This window comes from Chiloscyllium plagiosum, unplaced genomic scaffold (assembly GCF_037043375.1).
Source record: "Chiloscyllium plagiosum isolate Xiang-an unplaced genomic scaffold, Cpla_swu_hap1 HiC_scaffold_33, whole genome shotgun sequence".
NCBI classification, from domain to species: Eukaryota; Metazoa; Chordata; class Chondrichthyes; order Orectolobiformes; family Hemiscylliidae; genus Chiloscyllium; species Chiloscyllium plagiosum.
Window position 1 is genome coordinate 45,338,303 of NW_028270171.1, and position 18,574 is coordinate 45,356,876.

The 18,574-nt window shown below is 57.8% G+C and overlaps 1 protein-coding gene across 1 annotated transcript; it reads right to left on the bottom strand.

Moving 5' to 3' along the window:
- Positions 1–17,371: 17,371 nt before the first annotated feature.
- Positions 17,372–18,352, bottom strand: LOC148141494 (putative G protein-coupled receptor 139). The gene has a single exon (XM_087978136.1). It carries the CDS (start codon positions 18,350–18,352, stop codon positions 17,372–17,374), a length of 981 nt encoding a protein of 326 aa, XP_087834262.1.
- Between the last annotated feature and the right edge of the window lie 222 nt (positions 18,353–18,574).

Consider the following 18,574-nt stretch of genomic DNA (forward strand, 5'->3'; position numbering starts at 1 on the left):
TCTCTCTCTCGCCACGCTCTCTCTCGCCTCTCTCTCTCTCGCCCCTTTCTTTTTCTCTCTCGCCCCTCTCTCTGTCTCTCGCCCGTTTCTCGCGCTCTGTCTCTCGTCCCTTTCTTTCTCTCTCTTGCCCCTTTCTCTCCCTCTCTTGGCCCGTCTCTCTCGTCCCGGTTGTCTCTCTCGCCCCCTCTCTCACTCACCCCATCTCTCTCTCTCTCGCCACCTCTCTCTCTCGCCCTCGCTTTTTCTTTCGCCCTTTCTCTCTCTTGCCCCCTCTCTCGTTCCTTTCTCTCTCTCTCTCTCTCGCCCCACTCTCTCTCGCCCCCTCTCTCTCACTCTCTCTCTCTCACCCCTTTCTCTCTCTCTCGTCCCTTCTGTCTTTCTTGCCCCGCTCTCTCTCTCGTAAGCTCTCTCTCTCTCTCACCCCCCCTCTCTCGCCCTCCCCACTCTCTCTTGCTCCTTCTCTCGCTCACTCCCCCTCTCGCTCGTCCCCTCTCTCTCGCCCTCTCTCTCTCTCGCCTCTCTCGTCCCTTTCTCACTCTCTCTCGCCCCCTCTCTCTCTCGCCCGCTCTCTCTCTTGATCCCTCTCTCGCCCCCTCTCCCTCTCGACCCCTTTCTCTCTCCACCTCTCTCTCTCACCCATCTCTCTCTTGCCCCACTCTCTTCCTCTCTCGCCCTCCCTCTCTCTCGCCCCTCTCTCTCTCTCGCTCCCTCTCTCGCCCCTTTCTCTCTCTCTCGCCCCCTCTGTCTCTCTTGCCTCCTCTCTCTCGCCCTCCTCTCTCTCACCCTCCCGCCTCTCTCTCGCCCCCTCTCTCTCACCCTCTCTCTCTCATCCCTTTCTCTCTCTCTCTCTCGCTTTCTCTCTCTCTCTCGCCCCGTCTCTCTCTCACACCCTCTCTCTCTCGACCCCCTCATCCCACCTCTCTCTCTGACCACCTGGCTGTCTCTTGCCCCTCTCTCTCTCTCTCTCTCGCCCTCTCTCTCTTGCACCCCTTCTCTCTCTCGCCTCTCTCTCTCGCCACGCTCTCTCTCGCCTCTCTCTCTCTCTCTCGCCCCTTTCTTTTTCTCTCTCGCCCCTTTCTCTCTGTCTCTCGCCCGTTTCTCGCGCTCTGTCTCTCGTCCCTTTCTTTCTCTCTATTGCCCCTTTCTCTCCCTCTCTTGGCCCGTCTCTCTCGTCCCGGTTGTCTCTCTCGCCCCCTCTCTCACTCACCCCATCTCTCTCTCTCTCGCCTCTCTCTCTCTCTCACCCCACTCCATCCCTCTCTCGCCCTCCCCCTCTCTCTCGCCACCTCTCTCTCTCGCCCTCGCTTTTTCTTTCGCCCTTTCGCCCTTTCTCTCTGTTGCCTCTCTCTCGTTCCTTTCTCTCTCTCTCTCGCCCCACTCTCTCTCGCCCCCTCTCTCTCACTCTCTCTCTCTCACCCCTTTCTCTCTCTCTCGTCCCTTCTGTCTTTCTTGCCCCGCTCTCTCTCGTAAGCTCTCTCTCTCTCTCACCCCCCGCCCCCTCTCTCGCCCTCCCCACTCTCGCTCCTTCTCTCGCTCACACCCCTCTCGCTCGCCCCCCTCACACTCGCCCCCCCTCTCTCTCGCTCCCGTCTCTCTCTCACTTCTCTATTTCGGGACCCCCCCCCTCTCTCTCTCTCGCCTCTCTCTCGCTCCTTTCTCTCTCTCTCGCCCCTTTCTCTCTCTCTGACTCTCGCCCCGTCTTTCTCTCGCCCGGTCTCTCTCTCTCGCCCAATCTATATGTGTATGTCTCTCTCTCTGGATCCATCCCCCACTTGCTCACTCTTTCTCGAGGTACTGTTGCCTCATCTCCCTTTCTCTTCCCTCTCTCTCTCTCTCTCTCTCACCCCCTCACTCTCTTGCCCCCTCTCTCACTCTCTCGCCACTTTCTCTCTCTCTCGTCCCTTTCTCTCTCTCTCGTCCCTTTCTCTCTCTGACTCTCGCCCCGTCTCTCTCTCGCCCCGTCTCTATCTCTCGCCCCGTCTGTCTCTCTCGCCCCTTCTTTCTCTCTCGCCCCGTTTCTCTTGCCCCCCTCTCTCTCTCGCTCCCTCTCTCTCTCCCCACCTTTCTCTCTCGCCCCCTCCCACTCTCTCTCGTCCGCCTCTTTCTCTCTCTCCTCTCTCTCCTCTCTCTCTCTCGTCCCCTTTCTCTCTCTCGCCCCCTCTCTCTCGCCCCCTCTCTCTTTTGCCCCCCTCTCTCTCGCCCCTCTTTCTCTTTCCCACCCGCTCTCTCTCCCTTTCTCATTTCTCTCTCTCTCGCCCTTTACCTGTCTCTCGCCCCTCTCTCTCTCTCTGCTCCTTTACTTTTCCTCCACATTCTTTCTCACTCACCCACTCTCGCTCTGTCGCACTCTCCCCACCATCTATATGTGTATGTCTCTCTCTCTGGACCCATACCCCATTTGCTCTCTCTCTCTCTCGAGTCACTGTCACCTCATCTCCCTTTCTCTTCCCTCTCTCTCTCTCGTTTTCGCCCCGTCTCTTTCTCTCTCTATTGCCTCCATCTCCCTCCTTGTCTTACCCTTCTCTCGTTCCCTCTCTCGACCCCATCCCTCTCTCCTCCCTCTCTCTTTTGCTCAGCTCCTCTCTTTCTCTCGCTCTGTCTGTCTGTCTCTCTCTCTCTCCCCTGCTCGCCCTCTGTCTCTCTCTCCCCTACTCGCCCTCTGTCTCTCTCTCTCTCCACGCCTGTCTTTCTCGCTATCTCTATCTCTCACCCCGTCTCTCTCGCCCCACTCTTTCACTCCCTCGCTGTCATCCTCTCTCTCCCGCCACCCCCTTTGTCCTCTCGCTCTCTCTCGCGCTCTCTCGACAACCCTCTCATGCACCCTTCTCTCCTTCTCACCCTTCCTCTCTTTCCTCTCTCTCTCACCATCTCTCCATCTCTCTCTCTCACTCGCCCTGCCTCTCTCTCCTTGTCTCTCTCTCTTTTTCACACACGCGTCCCCACCTATCTCTCTCTCTCTATTTTGCTCTCGCCGACTCTTTTCTGTCCCCTTATTCTCTCTCTCGTTTCTTTTCTCCCACCCTCTCACTCTGTCTCTCTCTATTTCTGTCTCGCCCTCTCTTGCCCCTGCGCTCTCGCTGTCACCCTCCCATTCTCCCGCCCCCGCTCTGTCAAACACCCTCTCACAGAACCCTCTCTCCTTCTTAGCCTTCCTCTCAGTCTCTCGTCTCTCTCACCATTTGTCTCTCTCTCTCGCTGCCCATCACACACTCTCTTTCTTGCCCTCGCTCTCTTTCTTTACCTCGATCTCTCTCTCTCATCCTCTTTCTGTCCTCTCTCGCACCCCCTCTATCTCTCTTTTGCCTCCCTCGCGCTCTCTAATTCAGTTTCTCTCTCCTTGCTCCTTCTGTCTCTCTTGCTCCATCCGCCTCATCCCCCCTCAATCATTCTTGCCACTTCTCTCTCGCCCCCTGTCTCTCTCGTCCCTCTCCCTGTCGTCCCCTATCTCTCGCCCACTCTCTCTCTCGCCCCTCTTTCTCTCTCTCGCCCTCTTTCTCTCTCTCTCGCTCCTCTTTCTCTCTCTCGCCCCTCTTTCTCTCGCCACCTCTCTCTCTTTGCCCCCCTCTCTCGCCCCTCTTTATCTTTCCCGCCCCTCTCTTTTTCCCATTCTCACTTTTTTCTCTCTCGCCCCTCTCTCTCGCCCCCTCTCTCTCTCACCCCTCTCTCTCTTGCCCTTCTCTCTGTTGTCCCCCTCTCTCTCGCCCCCCCTCTCTCACGCCCCCCCCTCTCTCTCTCTCGGTCCCCCTCTCTCTCGCTCCTCTCTCTCTCGCCCCCCCTCTCGCCTTTCTCTCTATCACCCCCTCTCTTTCTCTCGCCCCCTCTGTCTCTCGTCCCCTCTCTCGCTCTCACACCAACTCTCTCTCGCCCCCCCTCTATCTCGCCTCCTCTCTCTCTCTCGCTCTCACTCGACAACCCTCCCACTCACCCTTCTCACCTTCACACCCCTCCTCTCTTTCCTCTCTCTCACCATCTATCCATCTCTCTCTCACTCACCCTGCCTCTCTCCTTGTCTCTCTCTCTCTCTTTCACACACGCGCCCCCCCCCCCCCCCCACCTATCTCTCTCTCTATTTTGCTCTCGGCAACTGTCTTCTGTTCCCTTATTCTCTCTCTCGTTTCTTTTCTCCCTCCCTCTCACTCTGTCTCTTTCTCTTTCTGTCTCGCCCTCTCTTGCCCCTGCGCTCTCGCTATTACCCTCTCTTTCTCCCGCCCCCTCTCTGTCAAACCCCCTCTCACAGAACCCTCTCTCCATCTTGGCCTTCCTCTCTGTCTCGTCTCTCTCACCAGTTGTCTCTCTCTCGCTGCCCATCACATACTTTCTTTCTTGCCCACGCTCTCTTTCTTGCCCTCGATCTCTCTCTCATCCCTTTTCTCTCTCCCTCGTCCCGTCTCTTTCGACCCCTCTCTCTCATCCTCTCCATCTCTCTTTTGCCTCGCTCGCTCTCTCGAACCCTGTTTCTCTCTCCTTGCTCCTTCTGTCACTTTTGCTCCCTCCCCTCTCATTTTCCATCAATCTCTCATGCCTCTTCTCTCTCTCTCTCGCCCCTCTCTCTCGCCCCTCGCGCTCTCGCCCCCTCTCTCTCGTCGCTCTCTCTCGCACCCCGCTCTCTCGCCCCTCTCTCTACTGCCCCCTCTCTCTCTCACCCACTCTCACTCTCTCGCCCCCTCTCCCTCTCGCTCCCCTCTCTCTATCGCCTCCTCTCTTTCTCTCGCCCCCTCTCTCTCTCGTCTCCTCACTCTCTGTCGCCCCCTGTCTCTCTCGCTCCCTCTCAATCTCGCCCCCTCTCTCTCTCGCCCCCTCTCTCTCTCTCGCCCCCTCTCCCTCTCTCGTCCCCTCTCTCTCTCGCCCCCACTCCCTTTCGCCCTCTCTCTCTGTCGCACTTCTGTCTCTCTCGCCCCTTCTCTATCTTGCCCCCTCTCTCTCTCACCCCCTCTCCCTCTCTCGCCCCCTCTCTCTCTTGCCCCCACTCTCTTTCGCCCCCTCTCACTCTCCCGCTTCTCTCTCGCTCGCCCCCTCTCTCGCTCTAGACCCCTTTCTCTCTCTCGCCCCCTTTCCCTCTCCCGCGCCCCCTCTCTCTCTCCCCCCCACTCTCTTTCGCCCCCTCTCTCTCTCTCACGCTTCTGTCTCTCTCTAGCCCTCTCTCTCGCTATCGCCCCCCTCTCTCTCTCAGGCCCTCTCTCTCTCGCCCCCTCTTTCTCTCGCTCCCTCTCTCTGTCGCTCCCTCTCTCTCTCACCCCTCTCTCTCGTCCCCTCTCCCTCTCTCCCGCCCTCTCGTGCTCTCGCCCCCTCTCTCTCTCGACCCCACTCTCACTCGCCCCCACTCTCACTCGCCCCTTCTCTCTCTCGCCACTCTCTCTCTCTTGCCCACCCCCTCTCTCTCGGCCACCTCTCTCTCTCGCCGCCTATTTTGCTCCCCTCTCACGCCCCATTTCTCTCTCTCGCTCCCTCTCTTTCTCTCTCTCTCGCCTCTCTCTCTCTCGCCACCCTTTGTCTAAACCCCCTCTCTCTCGCCTCTCTCTCTCTCGCCCCTTTTTCTCTAGACCCCTCTGTCCCTCTCGCCCCCTCTCTCTCTCTGGTCCCCTCTCTCTCTCGCCCCCTCTTTCTCTCGCCCCTCCTCTCTCTCGTCCCCTCTCTCTCTCTCACCCCCACTCTCGCTCGCCCTTTCTCTCTCTCGCCCCTATTTCTCGCTTGCCCCCCTCTCCCTCGGCCCCCCTCTCGCCGCCTATTTTGCCCCCCTCTCTCGCCCTCTCACTCTCTCGCCCCCTCTCTTTCTCTCTCTCGCCCCCCTCTCTCTCACCCTCTCTCTAACCCCTCTCTCTCGCCCCTCTCTCTCTCTCGCCCCCCCTCTCTCGCCCCCTCTCTTGCCCCTCTCGCTTCACCCCCTCTCTCTCTCGCCACTCTCTCTCTCTCACCCCCTCTCTCTCGCCCCTCTCTCTCGCTCGCCCTCTCTCTCTCTTGCGACCCTCTCTCTCTCACCCCCTTTCCCTCTCTCGGCTCTCTCTCTCTCTCGCCTCCTCTCTCTCTCTCGCACTCTCCCTCTCACCCCTCTCTATCTCACCCCACTCTCTCCCTCTCTCGCCCTCTCCCTCTCTCTCTCGCTCCCTCTCACTCTCTCCCGCCCCCTCTCATGCACCCCCTCTCTCTCTCTCGCCTCCCTCTCTCTCTCGCCCTCTCTCTCTCGCCTCCTCTCTCTCTCTCGCCCTCTCTCTCTCTCCCCTCTCTCTCACCCCACTCTCTCCCTCTCTCGCCCTCTCCCTCTCTCTCTCGCTCCCTCTCACTCTCTCCCGCCCCCCTCTCATGCACCCCCTCTCTCTCTCGCCTCTCTCTCTCTCGCCGCCCTCTCTCTCTCACCCCCTCTCTCTATCGCCACCTCTCTCTCGCCCCCTCTCTTGCCCACCTCTCTCTCTCTCGCCCCTCTATCTCTCACCCCCTCTCTCTCACCCCCTCTCTCGCCCCTCTCTCTCTTGCCCCCTCTCTTTACCCCCTCTCTCGCCCCTCTCTCTCTTCTCGCCCCCTCTCTCTCGCCCCTCTCTCTCTCTCACGCTTCTGTCTCTCTCTAGCCCTCTCTCTCGCTATCGCCCCCCTCTCTCTCTCAGGCCCTCTCTCTCTCGCCCCCTCTTTCTCTCGCTCCCTCTCTCTGTCGCTCCCTCTCTCTCTCACCCCTCTCTCTCTCGTCCCCTTTCCCTCTCTCCCGCCCTCTCGTGCTCTCGCCCCCTCTCTCTCTCGACCCCACTCTCACTCGCCCCCACTCTCACTCGCCCCTTCTCTCTCTCGCCACTCTCTCTCTCTTGCCCACCCCCTCTCTCTCGGCCACCTCTCTCTCTCACCGCCTATTTTGCTCCCCTCTCACGCCCCATTTCTCTCTCTCGCTCCCTCTCTCTCTCTCGCTACCCTTTGTCTAAACCCCCTCTCTCTCGCCTCTCTCTCTCTCGCCCCTTTTTCTCTAGACCCCTCTGTCCCTCTCGCCCCCTCTCTCTCTCTGGTCCCCTCTCTCTCTCGCCCCCTCTTTCTCTCGCCCCTCCTCTCTCTCGTCCCCTCTCTCTCTCTCACCCCCACTCTCGCTCGCCCTTTCTCTCTCTCGCCCCTATTTCTCGCTTGCCCCCCTCTCTCTCGGCCCCCCACTCGCCGCCTATTTTGCCCCCCTCTCTCGCCCTCTCACTCTCTCGCCCCCTCTCTTTCTCTCTCTCGCCCCCCCTCTCTCGCCCCCTCTCTTGCCCCTCTCGCTTCACCCCCTCTCTCTCTCGCCACTCTCTCTCTCTCACCCTCTCTCTCGCCCCTCTCTCTCGCTCGCCCTCTCTCTCTCTTGCGACCCTCTCTCTCTCACCCCCTTTCCCTCTCTCGGCTCTCTCTCTCTCTCGCCTCCTCTCTCTCTCTCGCACTCTCCCTCTCACCCCTCTCTATCTCACCCCACTCTCTCCCTCTCTCGCCCTCTCCCTCTCTCTCTCGCTCCCTCTCACTCTCTCCCGCCCCCTCACATGCACCCCCTCTCTCTCTCGCCTCTCTCTCTCTCTCGCCCCACTCTCTCCCTCTCTCGCCCTCCCTCTCTCTCTCGCCCTCTCTCTCTCGCCTCCTCTCTCTCTCTCGCCCTCTCTCTCTCTCCCCTCTCTCTCACCCCACTCTCTCCCTCTCTCGCCCTCTCCCTTTCTCTCTCGCTCCCTCTCACTCTCTCCCGCCCCCCTCTCATGCACCCCCTCTCTCTCTCGCCTCTCTCTCTCGCCGCCCACTCTCTCTCACCCCCTCTCTCTATCGCCACCTCTCTCTCGCCCCCTCTCTTGCCCACCTCTCTCTCTCTCGCCCCTCTCTCTCTCACCCCCTCTCTCTCACCCCCTCTCTCGCCCCTCTCTCTCTTGCCCCCTCTCTATCCCCTCTCTCGCCCCTCTCTCTCTTCTCGCCGCCTCTCTCTCGCCCCTCTCTCTCTCTCGCCCCCTCTCTGTCACCCAACTCTTTCCCTCCGCCCACCCACTCGACACCTCTCTATTGCCCTCTCTCTCTTTCGCCTCTCTCTTTCTTCTCTTTCACTCTCTCTCTCGCCCCCGCTCTCTCTCGCTACCTCTCTGTCTCTCGCCCCCCTCTCTCGCCCCCTCTCTCTCACTCGCCCCCTCTCTCTCGTCCCCATCTCTCTCGCCATCTCTCTCTCTCTCACCCCGTCTCTCTCGCCCCACTCTTACACTCCCTCGCTCTCACCCTCTCTCTCACCCGTCTTTCTCTCTCTCACCCCTCTTTCTCTCTCTCGCCCCCTCTCTCTCGCCCCCCTCTCGCCCCTCTTTCTCTCTCTCGCCCCTCTTTCTCACCTCCTCTTTCTCTTTTGCCCCCTCTCTCTCTCGCCCCTCTTTCTCTTTCCCGCCCCCTCTCTCTCTCCCTTTCTCACTTTTTCTCTCTCTCGCCGCTTTCTCTCTCTCGCCCCTTTACCTCTCTCTCACCCCTCTCTCTTTCTCTCACCCTCCTCTCTCTATCTCGCCCCCCCTCTCCCTGCTCCTTTGCTCTTGCTCCACATTCTTTCTCACTCACCCACTCTCGCTCTGTCGCACTCTCCCCACCATCTATATGTGTATGTCTCTCTCTCTCTCTGGACCCATCCCCCACTTGCTCACTCTCTCTCGAATCACTGTCGCCTCATCTCACTTTCTCTCCCCTCTCTCTATCGTTCTTGCCCCCGTCTCTCTCTCTCTCTCTCTCTCTCTCTATTGCCTCCATCTCCCCCCTTGTCTTGAACCTCTCTCCTTCCCTCTCTGGACCCCATCCCTCTCTCCTCCCTCTCTCTTTTGCTCAGCTCCTCTCTTTCTCTTGCTCTGTCTCTCTCTCTCTCCCCCCCATGCTCGTCCTCTGTCTCTCTCCCTTTCCCCTACTCGCCTGCTGTCTCTCTCTCTCTCCTCGCCTGTCTCTCTCGCCATCTCTCTCTCTCTCACCCCGTCTCTCCCGCCCCACTCTTACACTCCCTCGCTCTCATCCTCCATCTCTCCCGCCACCCCCTTTGTCCTCTCTCTCTCTCTCGCTGTCATTCGACAACCCTCTCACGCACCCTTCTCTCCTTCTCACCCTTCCTCTCTTTCCTCTCTCTCTCATCATCTATCCATCTCTCTCTCACTCGCCCCGCCTCTCGCTCCTTGTCTCTCACTCTCTTTCACACACGCGCCCCCCCACCCCCTCACTATCTCTCTCTCTCTATTTTGCACTCGGCGACTCTCTTCTGTCCCCTTATTCTCTCTCTAGTTTCTTTTCTCCCTCCCTCTCACTCTGTCTCTCTCTCTTTCTGTCTCGCCCTCTCTTGCCCCTGCGCTCTCGCTGTCACCCTCTCTTTCTCCCGCCCCCTCTCTGTCAAACCCCCTCTCACAGAACCCTCTCTCCTTCTTGGCCTTCCTCTCTGTCTCTCGTCTCTCTCACCATTTGTCTCTCTCTCGCTGCCCATCACAATCTCTCTTCCTTTGCCTCGCTCTCTCTTTCTCATTCCTTTTCTCTCTCCCTCGCCCCTCTCATCTCCCCTCAATGTCTCTTGCCCCTTCTCTTTCTCTCGCCCATCTTCCTCGCCCCCCCTCTCTCTTGCCCCTCTCTCTCGCCCATCTATCTCGTCCCCCTCTCTCTCGTCGCCCCTCTCTCTCTCGCTCCCTCTCTCTCTCGCACCTCTCTCGCTCGCCCCTCTCTCTCGATCGCCTCCTGTCTTTCTCTCGCGCCCTCTCTCTCTCATCCCACCTCTCGCTCGCGGCCCCCTCTCTCTCGCCCCCACTCTATCTCACCCCCTCTCTCTCTCTCCCCCTCTATCTCTCTCGCCCCCTCTTCCTCTCTCACCCCCACTCTCTTTCACCCCCTCTCTCTCTCGCCCCTCTCTCTCTCGCCCCCTCTCTCTCTCTCTAGCTCCCTTTCTCAATCGCCCCCTCTCTTTCTCTCGCCCCCTATCTCTCTCATCCCCTCTCTCGCTCTCGCCTCCCCCTCTCTATCGCCCCCTCTCTCTCCCGCCTCCTCTTTCTCTCGCCCCTCTCTCTCTCTCACCCCTCTCTCTCACACCCCTCTCTCGCCCCGCTCTCTCTCTCGCCTCCTCTCTTTACCCCGTCTCTCGCCCCTCTCTTTCTTCTCGCCCCCTCTCTCTCGCCCCCCTCTCTCTCTCTCGCCCAACACTTTCCCTCCGCCCACACACTCGACACCTCTCTATTGCCCTCTCTCTCTTTCGCCTCTCTCTTTCTTCCCTTTCTCTCTCTCTCGCCACCACTCTCTCTCGCTACCTCTCTCTCTCTCGCCCACCCTCTCTCGCCCCCTCTCTCTCTCTCGCCCCCTCTCTCTCGTCCCCATCTCTCTCGCACCCTCTCTCTCACCCGTCTTTCTCTCTCTCACCGCTCTTTCTCTCTCTCGCCCCTCTTTCTCTCTCTCGCCGGTCTTTCTCACCTCCTCTTTCTCTTTTGCCCCCTCTCTCTCTCGCCCCTCTTTCTCTTTCCCGCCTCCTCTCTCTCTCTCTTTCTCACTTTATCTCTCTCTCGCCCCTTTACCTCTCTCTCACCCCTCTCTCTTTCTCTCACCCTCCTCTCTCTATCTCGCCCCCTCTCTCCCTGCTCCTTTGCTCTTGCTCCACATTCTTTCTCACTCACCCACTCTCGCTCTGTCGCACTCTCCCCACCATCTATATGTGTATGTCTCTCTCTCTCTGGACCCATCCCCCACTTGCTCACTCTGTCTCGTATCACTGTCGCCTCATCTCCCTTTCTCACCCGTCTCTCTCTCGTTCTCGCCCCCGTCTCTCTCTATCGCCTCCATCTCCACCCTTGTCTTGAACCTCTCTCGTTCCCTCTCTGGACCCCATCCCTCTCTCCTCCCTCTCTCTTTTGCTCAGCTCCTCTCTTTCTCTCGCTCTGTCTCTCTCTCTCTCTCCACCCCATGCTCGTCCTCTGTCTCTCTCCCTCTCCCCTACTCGCCTGCGGTCTCTCTCTCTCTCCTCGCCTGTCTCTCTCGCTATCTCTCTCTCTCTCACCCCGTCTCTCTCGCCCCACTCTTTCACTCCCTCGCTCTCATCCTCTCTCTCTCCCGCCACCCCCTTTGTCCTCTCTCTCTCTCTCGCTGTCATTCGACAACCCTCTCACGCACCCTTCTCTCCTTCTCACCCTTCCTCTCGTTCCTCTCTCTCTCACCATCTATCCATCTCTCTCTCACTCGCCCTGCCTCTCTCTCCTTGTCTCTCTCTCTTTCACACACGCGCCCCCCCTCACTATCTCTCTCTCTCTATTTTGATCTCGGCGACTCTCTTCTGTCCCCTTATTCTCTCTCTCGTTTCTTTTCTCCCTCCCTCTCACTCTGTCTCTCTCTCTTTCTGTCTCGCCCTCTCTTGCCCCTGCGCACTCGCTGTCACCCTCTCTTTCTCCCGCTCCCTCTCTGTCAAACCCCTCTCACAGAACCCTCTCTCCTTCTTGGCCTTCCTCTCTGTCTCTCGTCTCTCTCACCATTTGTCTCTCTCTCGCTGCCCATCACAATCTCTCTTCCTTTGCCTCGCTCTCTCTTTCTCATTCCTTTTCTCTCTCCCTCGCCCCTCTCATCTCCCCTCAATGTCTCTTGCCCCTTCTCTTTCTCTCGCCCATCTTCCTCGCCCCCCCTCTCTCTTGCCCCTCTCTCTCCCCCATCTATCTCGTCCCCCTCTCTCTCGTCGCCCCTCTCTCTCTCGCTCCCTCTCTCTCTCGCACCTCTCTCGCTCGCCCCTCTCTCTCGATCGCCTCCTGTCTTTCTCTCGCGCCCTCTCTCTCTCATCCCACCTCTCGCTCGCGGCCCCCTCTCTCTCGCCCCCACTCTATCTCACCCCCTCTCTCTCTCTCCCCCTCTATCTCTCTCGCCCCCTCTTCCTCTCTCACCCCCACTCTCTTTCACCCCCTCTCTCTCTCGCCTCTCTCTCTCTCGCCCCCTCTCTCTCTCTCTAGCTCCCTTTCTCAATCGCCCCCTCTCTTTCTCTCGCCCCCTATCTCTCTCATCCCCTCTCTCGCTCTCGCCTCCCCCTCTCTATCGCCCCCTCTCTCTCCCGCCTCCTCTTTCTCTCGCCCCTCTCTCTCTCTCACCCCTCTCTCTCACACCCCTCTCTCGCCCCGCTCTCTCTCGCCTCCTCTCTTTACCCCGTCTCTCGCCCCTCTCTTTCTTCTCGCCCCCTCTCTCTCGCCCCCCTCTCTCTCTCTCGCCCCCTCTCTCTCGTCCCCATCTCTCTCGCACCCTCTCTCTCACCCGTCTTTCTCTCTCTCACCGCTCTTTCTCTCTCTCGCCCCTCTTTCTCTCTCTCGCCGGTCTTTCTCACCTCCTCTTTCTCTTTTGCCCCCTCTCTCTCTCGCCCCTCTTTCTCTTTCCCGCCTCCTCTCTCTCTCTCTTTCTCACTTTATCTCTCTCTCGCCCCTTTACCTCTCTCTCACCCCTCTCTCTTTCTCTCACCCTCCTCTCTCTATCTCGCCCCCTCTCTCCCTGCTCCTTTGCTCTTGCTCCACATTCTTTCTCACTCACCCACTCTCGCTCTGTCGCACTCTCCCCACCATCTATATGTGTATGTCTCTCTCTCTCTGGACCCATCCCCCACTTGCTCACTCTGTCTCGTATCACTGTCGCCTCATCTCCCTTTCTCACCCGTCTCTCTCTCGTTCTCGCCCCCGTCTCTCTCTATCGCCTCCATCTCCACCCTTGTCTTGAACCTCTCTCGTTCCCTCTCTGGACCCCATCCCTCTCTCCTCCCTCTCTCTTTTGCTCAGCTCCTCTCTTTCTCTCGCTCTGTCTCTCTCTCTCTCTCCACCCCATGCTCGTCCTCTGTCTCTCTCCCTCTCCCCTACTCGCCTGCGGTCTCTCTCTCTCTCCTCGCCTGTCTCTCTCGCTATCTCTCTCTCTCTCACCCCGTCTCTCTCGCCCCACTCTTTCACTCCCTCGCTCTCATCCTCTCTCTCTCCCGCCACCCCCTTTGTCCTCTCTCTCTCTCTCGCTGTCATTCGACAACCCTCTCACGCACCCTTCTCTCCTTCTCACCCTTCCTCTCGTTCCTCTCTCTCTCACCATCTATCCATCTCTCTCTCACTCGCCCTGCCTCTCTCTCCTTGTCTCTCTCTCTTTCACACACGCGCCCCCCCTCACTATCTCTCTCTCTCTATTTTGATCTCGGCGACTCTCTTCTGTCCCCTTATTCTCTCTCTCGTTTCTTTTCTCCCTCCCTCTCACTCTGTCTCTCTCTCTTTCTGTCTCGCCCTCTCTTGCCCCTGCGCACTCGCTGTCACCCTCTCTTTCTCCCGCTCCCTCTCTGTCAAACCCCTCTCACAGAACCCTCTCTCCTTCTTGGCCTTCCTCTCTGTCTCTCGTCTCTCTCACCATTTGTCTCTCTCTCGCTGCCCATCACACACTCTCTTCCTTTGCCTCGCTCTCTCTTTCTCATTCCTTTTCTCTCTCCCTCGCCCCTCTCATCTCCCCTCAATGTCTCTTGCCCCTTCTCTTTCTCTCGCCCATCTTCCTCGCCCCCCTCTCTCTTGCCCCTCTCTCTCTCGCCCATCTATCTCGTCCCCCTCTCTCTCGTCCCCCCTCTCTCTCTCGCTCCCTCTCTCTCTCGCACCTCTCTCGCTCGCCCCTCTCTCTCGATCGCCTCCTGTCTTTCTCTCTCTCCCTCTCTCTCTCGTCCCATCTCTCGCTCACGGCCCCCTCTCTCTCGCCCCCACTCTATCTCACCCCGTCTCTCTCTCTCCCCCTCTATCTCTCTCTCCCCCCCTCTTCCTCTCTCACCCCCACTCTCTTTCACCCCCCCTCTCTCTCGCCCCTCTCTGTCTCGCCCCCCCCTCTTTTTCTCTAGCTCCCTTTCTCAATCGCCCCCTCTCTTTCTCTCGCCCCTATCTCTCTCATCCCCTCTCTCGCTCTCGCCTCCCCCTCTCTATCGCCCTCTCTCTCCCGCCCCCTCTTTCTCTTGCACCTCTCTCTCTCTCACGCCCTCTCTCTCACACCCCTCTCTCGCCCCGCGCTCACTCGCCCCCTCTCTTTACCCCCTCTCTCGCCCCTCTCTTTCTTCTCGCCCCCTCTCCTTCGCCCCTCTCACTCTCGCCCAACTTTTTCCCTCCGCCCACACACTCGACACCTCTCTATTGCCCTCTCTCTCTTTCGCCTCTCTCTTTCTTCCCTTTCTCTCTCTCTCGCCACCGCTCTCTCTCGCTACCTCTCTCTCTCTCGCCCCCCCTCTCTCGCCCCCTCTCTCTCTCTCGCCCCCTCTCTCTCGTCCCCATCTCTCTCGCACCCTCTCTCTCACCCGTCTTTCTCTCTCTCACCACTCTTTCTCTCTCTCGCCCCTCTTTCTCTCTCTCGCCCGTCTTTCTCACCTCCTCTTTCTCTTTTGCCCCCTCTCTCTCTCGCCCCTCTTTCTCTTTCCCGCCCCCTCTCTCTCTCCCTTTCTCACTTTATCTCTCTCTCTCCCTTTCTCACTTTATCTCTCTCTCGCCGCTTTCTCTCTCTCGCCCCTTTACCTCTCTCACCCCTCTCTCTTTCTCTCACCCTCCTCTCTCTATCTCGCCCCCCCTCTCCCTGCTCCTTTGCTCTTGATCCACATTCTTTCTCACTCACCCACTCTCGCTCTGTCGCACTCTCCCCACTATCTATATGTGTATGTCTCTCTCTCTCTCTGGACCCATCCCCCACTTGCTCACTCTGTCTCGAATCACTGTCGCCTCATCTCCCTTTCTCTCCCCTCTCTCTCGTTCTCGCCCCCGTCTCTCTCTATTGCCTCCATCTCCACCCTTGTCTTGAACCTCTCTCGTTCCCTCTCTGGACCCCATCCCTCTCTCCTCCCTCTCTCTTTTGCTCAGCTCCTCTCTTTCTCTCGCTCTGTCTCTCTCTCTCTGCCCCCGGCCCATGCTCGTCCTCTGTCTCTCTCCCTCTCCCCTACTCGCCTGCTGTTTCTCTCTCTCTCCTCGCCTGTCTCTCTCGCTATCTCTCTCTCTCACACCCCGTCTCTCTCGCCCCACTCTTTCACTCCCTCGCTCTCATCCTCTCTCTCTCCCGCCACCGCCTTTGTCCTCTCTCTCTCTCTCTCGCTGTCATTCGACAACCCTCTCACGCACCATTCTCTCCTTCTCACCCTTCCTCTCTTTCCTCTCTCTCTCACCATCTATCCATCTCTCTCTCACTCGCTCTGCCTCTCTCTCCTTGTCTCTCTCTCTCTTTCACACACGCGCCCCCCCTCACTATCTCTCTCTCTATTTTGCTCTCGGCGACTCTCTTCTGTCCCCTTATTCTCTCTCTCGTTTCTTTTCTCCCTCCCTCTCACTCTGTCTCTCTCTCTTTCTGTCTCGCCCTCTCTTGCCCCTGCGCTCTCGCTGTCACCCTCTCTTTCTCCCGCCCCCTCTCTGTCAAACCCCCTCTCACAGAACCCTCTCTCCTTCTTGGCCTTCCTCTCTGTCTCTCGTCTCTCTCACCATTTGTCTCTCTCTCGCTGCCCATCATACTCTCTCTTCCTTTGCCTCGCTCTCTCTTTCTCATCCCTTTTCTCTCTCCCTCGCCCCTCTCATCTCCCCTCAATGTCTCTTGCCCCTTCTCTTTCTCTCGCCCATCTTCCTCGCCCCCCCTCTCTTGTCCCTCTCTCTCTTCTCTCTCGCCCGTCTATCTCGTCCCCCTCTCTCTCGTTCCCCTCTCTCTCTCGCTCCCTCTCTCTCTCGCTCGCCCCTCTCTCTCGATCACCTCCTGTCATACTCTCGCCCCCTCTCTCTCTCGTCCCATCTCTCGCTCGCGCCCCCCTCTCTCTCTCCCCCTCTATCTCTCTCGCCCCCTTCCTCTCTCACCCCCACTCTCTTTCACCCCCTCTCTCTCTCGCCCCTCTCTCTCTCGCCCCCCTCTCTCTCTCTCTAGCTCCCTTTCTCAATCGCCCCCTCTCTTTCTCTCGCCCCCTATCTCTCTGATGCCCTCTCTCGCTCTCGCCTCCCCCTCTCTCTCGCCCCCTCTCTCTCTCGCCCCCCCTCTCTCTCTCGTCCCCTCTCTCTCGCCCCCTGGTGCTCTCGCCCCCTCTCTCTCTCGCGCCTTCTCTCTCTCGCCCCTCTCTCTCTCTCGCCCCCCTCTCACTCACCCCAATCTCTCCCTCTCTCGCCCTCCCCCTCTCTCTTGCCCCCCTCTCTCTCACACACTCCCGCCTCTCTCTCGCCCCCTCTCTCTCACCCTCTCTCTCTCGCCTCTCTCTCTCATCGCTTTATCCCTCTCTCTCTCGCGACCTCTCTCTCTCTGGCTCCCTATCTCTTTCTTTCCCCTCTCTCGCACTCTTTCTCTCTCGGCCCCCTCTCTCTTGCCTTCTCTATCTCTCTCTTGCCATCCCGTTCTTTTTTGCACTCCCATATCTCTCACCCCTGTCTCTCTCTCTCGCCCCCTCACTCTCTAAACCCCTCATTTTCTCTCTCTCTTCCCTCTCTCCTCTTCTCTCTCTCTCTCGCCTCCCCATCTCTCTCGACCCCCTTCTCTCTCCTTGTTCCTCTTTCTCTCTAAGACTTGCCCCATTCTCTCTCGCCCCCTCGCTCGCACCTCTCTCAGTCTCACTCTGTCTCTCGTCTCTGTCTGGCATTATCTCTCTCCCTCCCTTACCTTATCTCTTCCTTGTTCCCCTCTCTCTCTCTCCCCGCTCCTTCTCTCTCTCCATCTTTTCTCACTCTCGTGCCGTCTCCCTCGGTATCTCTCTCTCACTCCCCCCACCTCCCTCCGTTTCTCTTTGACTGAATCTCTCTCTCTCCTCTACCTCCCTCCCTGCCTCTCTCTCTGACAACCTCTGTCTCTCTCTGATCCTTTCCTCTCCCTCTGAACCAGAGACTGAGAGAGGGGTGGTGATGTGGCTGCTTGTGGGGGGTGGGGGTGAGAGAATAGAGAGATGTGGGAGGTAGGAGGAAGAGAAAATGGGGTAAAGACGGAATTGCGGGAGGGAGACAGAGATCGCAGAGTCAGGGTTAGGGGAGAAGGAAGAGTGAAGGCAGGTGGAGAAACAGGGGTTGGGTGTGTGTGTGAGAGAGGGGGAGTGAAAGGGAGATGTTGTGAGAATCAGTTAGTATGCAGAAAGAGAGAGGGGGAGAGAAGTGATGAGAAAGAGTAGGTGAGAGGAAATGGGGAGGCCTGGCTGCAGTGGGGGGACAGAGGGTGTTAAACCCAGCTCCTGAGCTCAGGGCACGGTATCCTCCCCTTCCGTGAGGACCAGGACTTGGGGCTGAGTCTATCTCTCTCCAGCTCAGCTTCTCCAACACAAAGACACACAACAACATCGGTCACTCTGCTGCTCGGCACGCTTTAATCAACACTTTTATTGTTTACAAATAGAAGTGATGGACACAGTCAGTTGTGAGAAACATTGTAATGTGTCTCTGTACTCCCCCTGTGGGATTAGGATGGAAAAACCAGCGCTACCCTCAGTCTGTTTCCATAGAGATAGTCTGCTCCATCACTGAAACACTGGACTGAAATGAGAAAATCCAGGATGGTTTGATAAATGAGGGAATTTAATTGATGGATGGATTTGGGCGAAGGGATATTTCAGCACATTCTTCAGCTGTTGCCTGAACTTAGTCTGGGTCACGGCATAAATCGCGGTGTTTGTGCAGCAACTAACGAGCTGCAGCATGAAGCCCAATTCCTGCACAAAGTAATCGAGATACACTGACTTATACCCAATCCGCCACATCCGGTTCCATATAGAATACAGCATTATTGTTGACCATAACAGGATGAAATTGGCCGAGATCACAAACAGTAAAATGATGGATTTTTTTCGGTTTCGCATTTCTGTGTCAGACTGAGCGTCCCCATTGGTGTGAGCGCGGAGTCTCCTGCGGGCTCTGCTGATCACTAAAATGTGTCTGACGGTGAGAACATTGAGCAGCAGAATCAGGAGAAATGGGACACACGGGGTTAGAATGTGGTGGAGGAACTCGATTGTGCCCCAGACGCTGGAGAATAGAACAGCATCTGTTACTTCACAAAACCAGGGGTAGTTCGACAACCAATACCGAGCCGTGAGCATAAAATACCAGAAAACATTCTTTAAACAGCTCAGCACAGTCACTGCTCCCAGAACCACAGCCGCCGTTTTCTCACTGCAATATTTACTTTTCAGCTTCTGGCAACAAATGGCCACAAACCGATCAAAGGTGAAAGTGACGGTGAACCAGACAGAGCAGTCAGTGGCTGCATAAAGCAGGACGGCGTGGATATTACACACAGGGACGGAGTACTTCAGGAAATAAAACTGTTCCAGATAAACAATGGGAATGTGTCTCAGGATCAGGTCGAGGATAATGACCAGGAGATCCGCCGCTGCCATGGCTCCCAGGTAACGTCTGACACATGGAGACAATCCACAATCTTTATAAAGCAGGACGTAGATGGTCACTACGTTAACTGTGAGAAAGGAAAACAAACACATTATCCAACAGCCTGGAGGCAAAGGGACCCGTTTGATCGGGGACCCAGTGAGATTTTCAAATGTGTCTCTGTATTCAGGGATTTATTAAAATAATCGGAGCTGAAATAACAAATGGGAAGTTCGGAATTGCTGACAAAAATGTGACATAAACCACAAGAAACCCTCCCTGCCAAACACACAGAGACACATCCACAAGGACGGATGGTTTCTGGAACATTCCCA

Coding starts and splice junctions, on each gene's coding strand:
- LOC148141494 (XM_087978136.1), bottom strand. CDS start 18,352: ATGTGTTTGTTTTCCTTTCTCACAGTTAACGTAGTGACCATCTACGTC.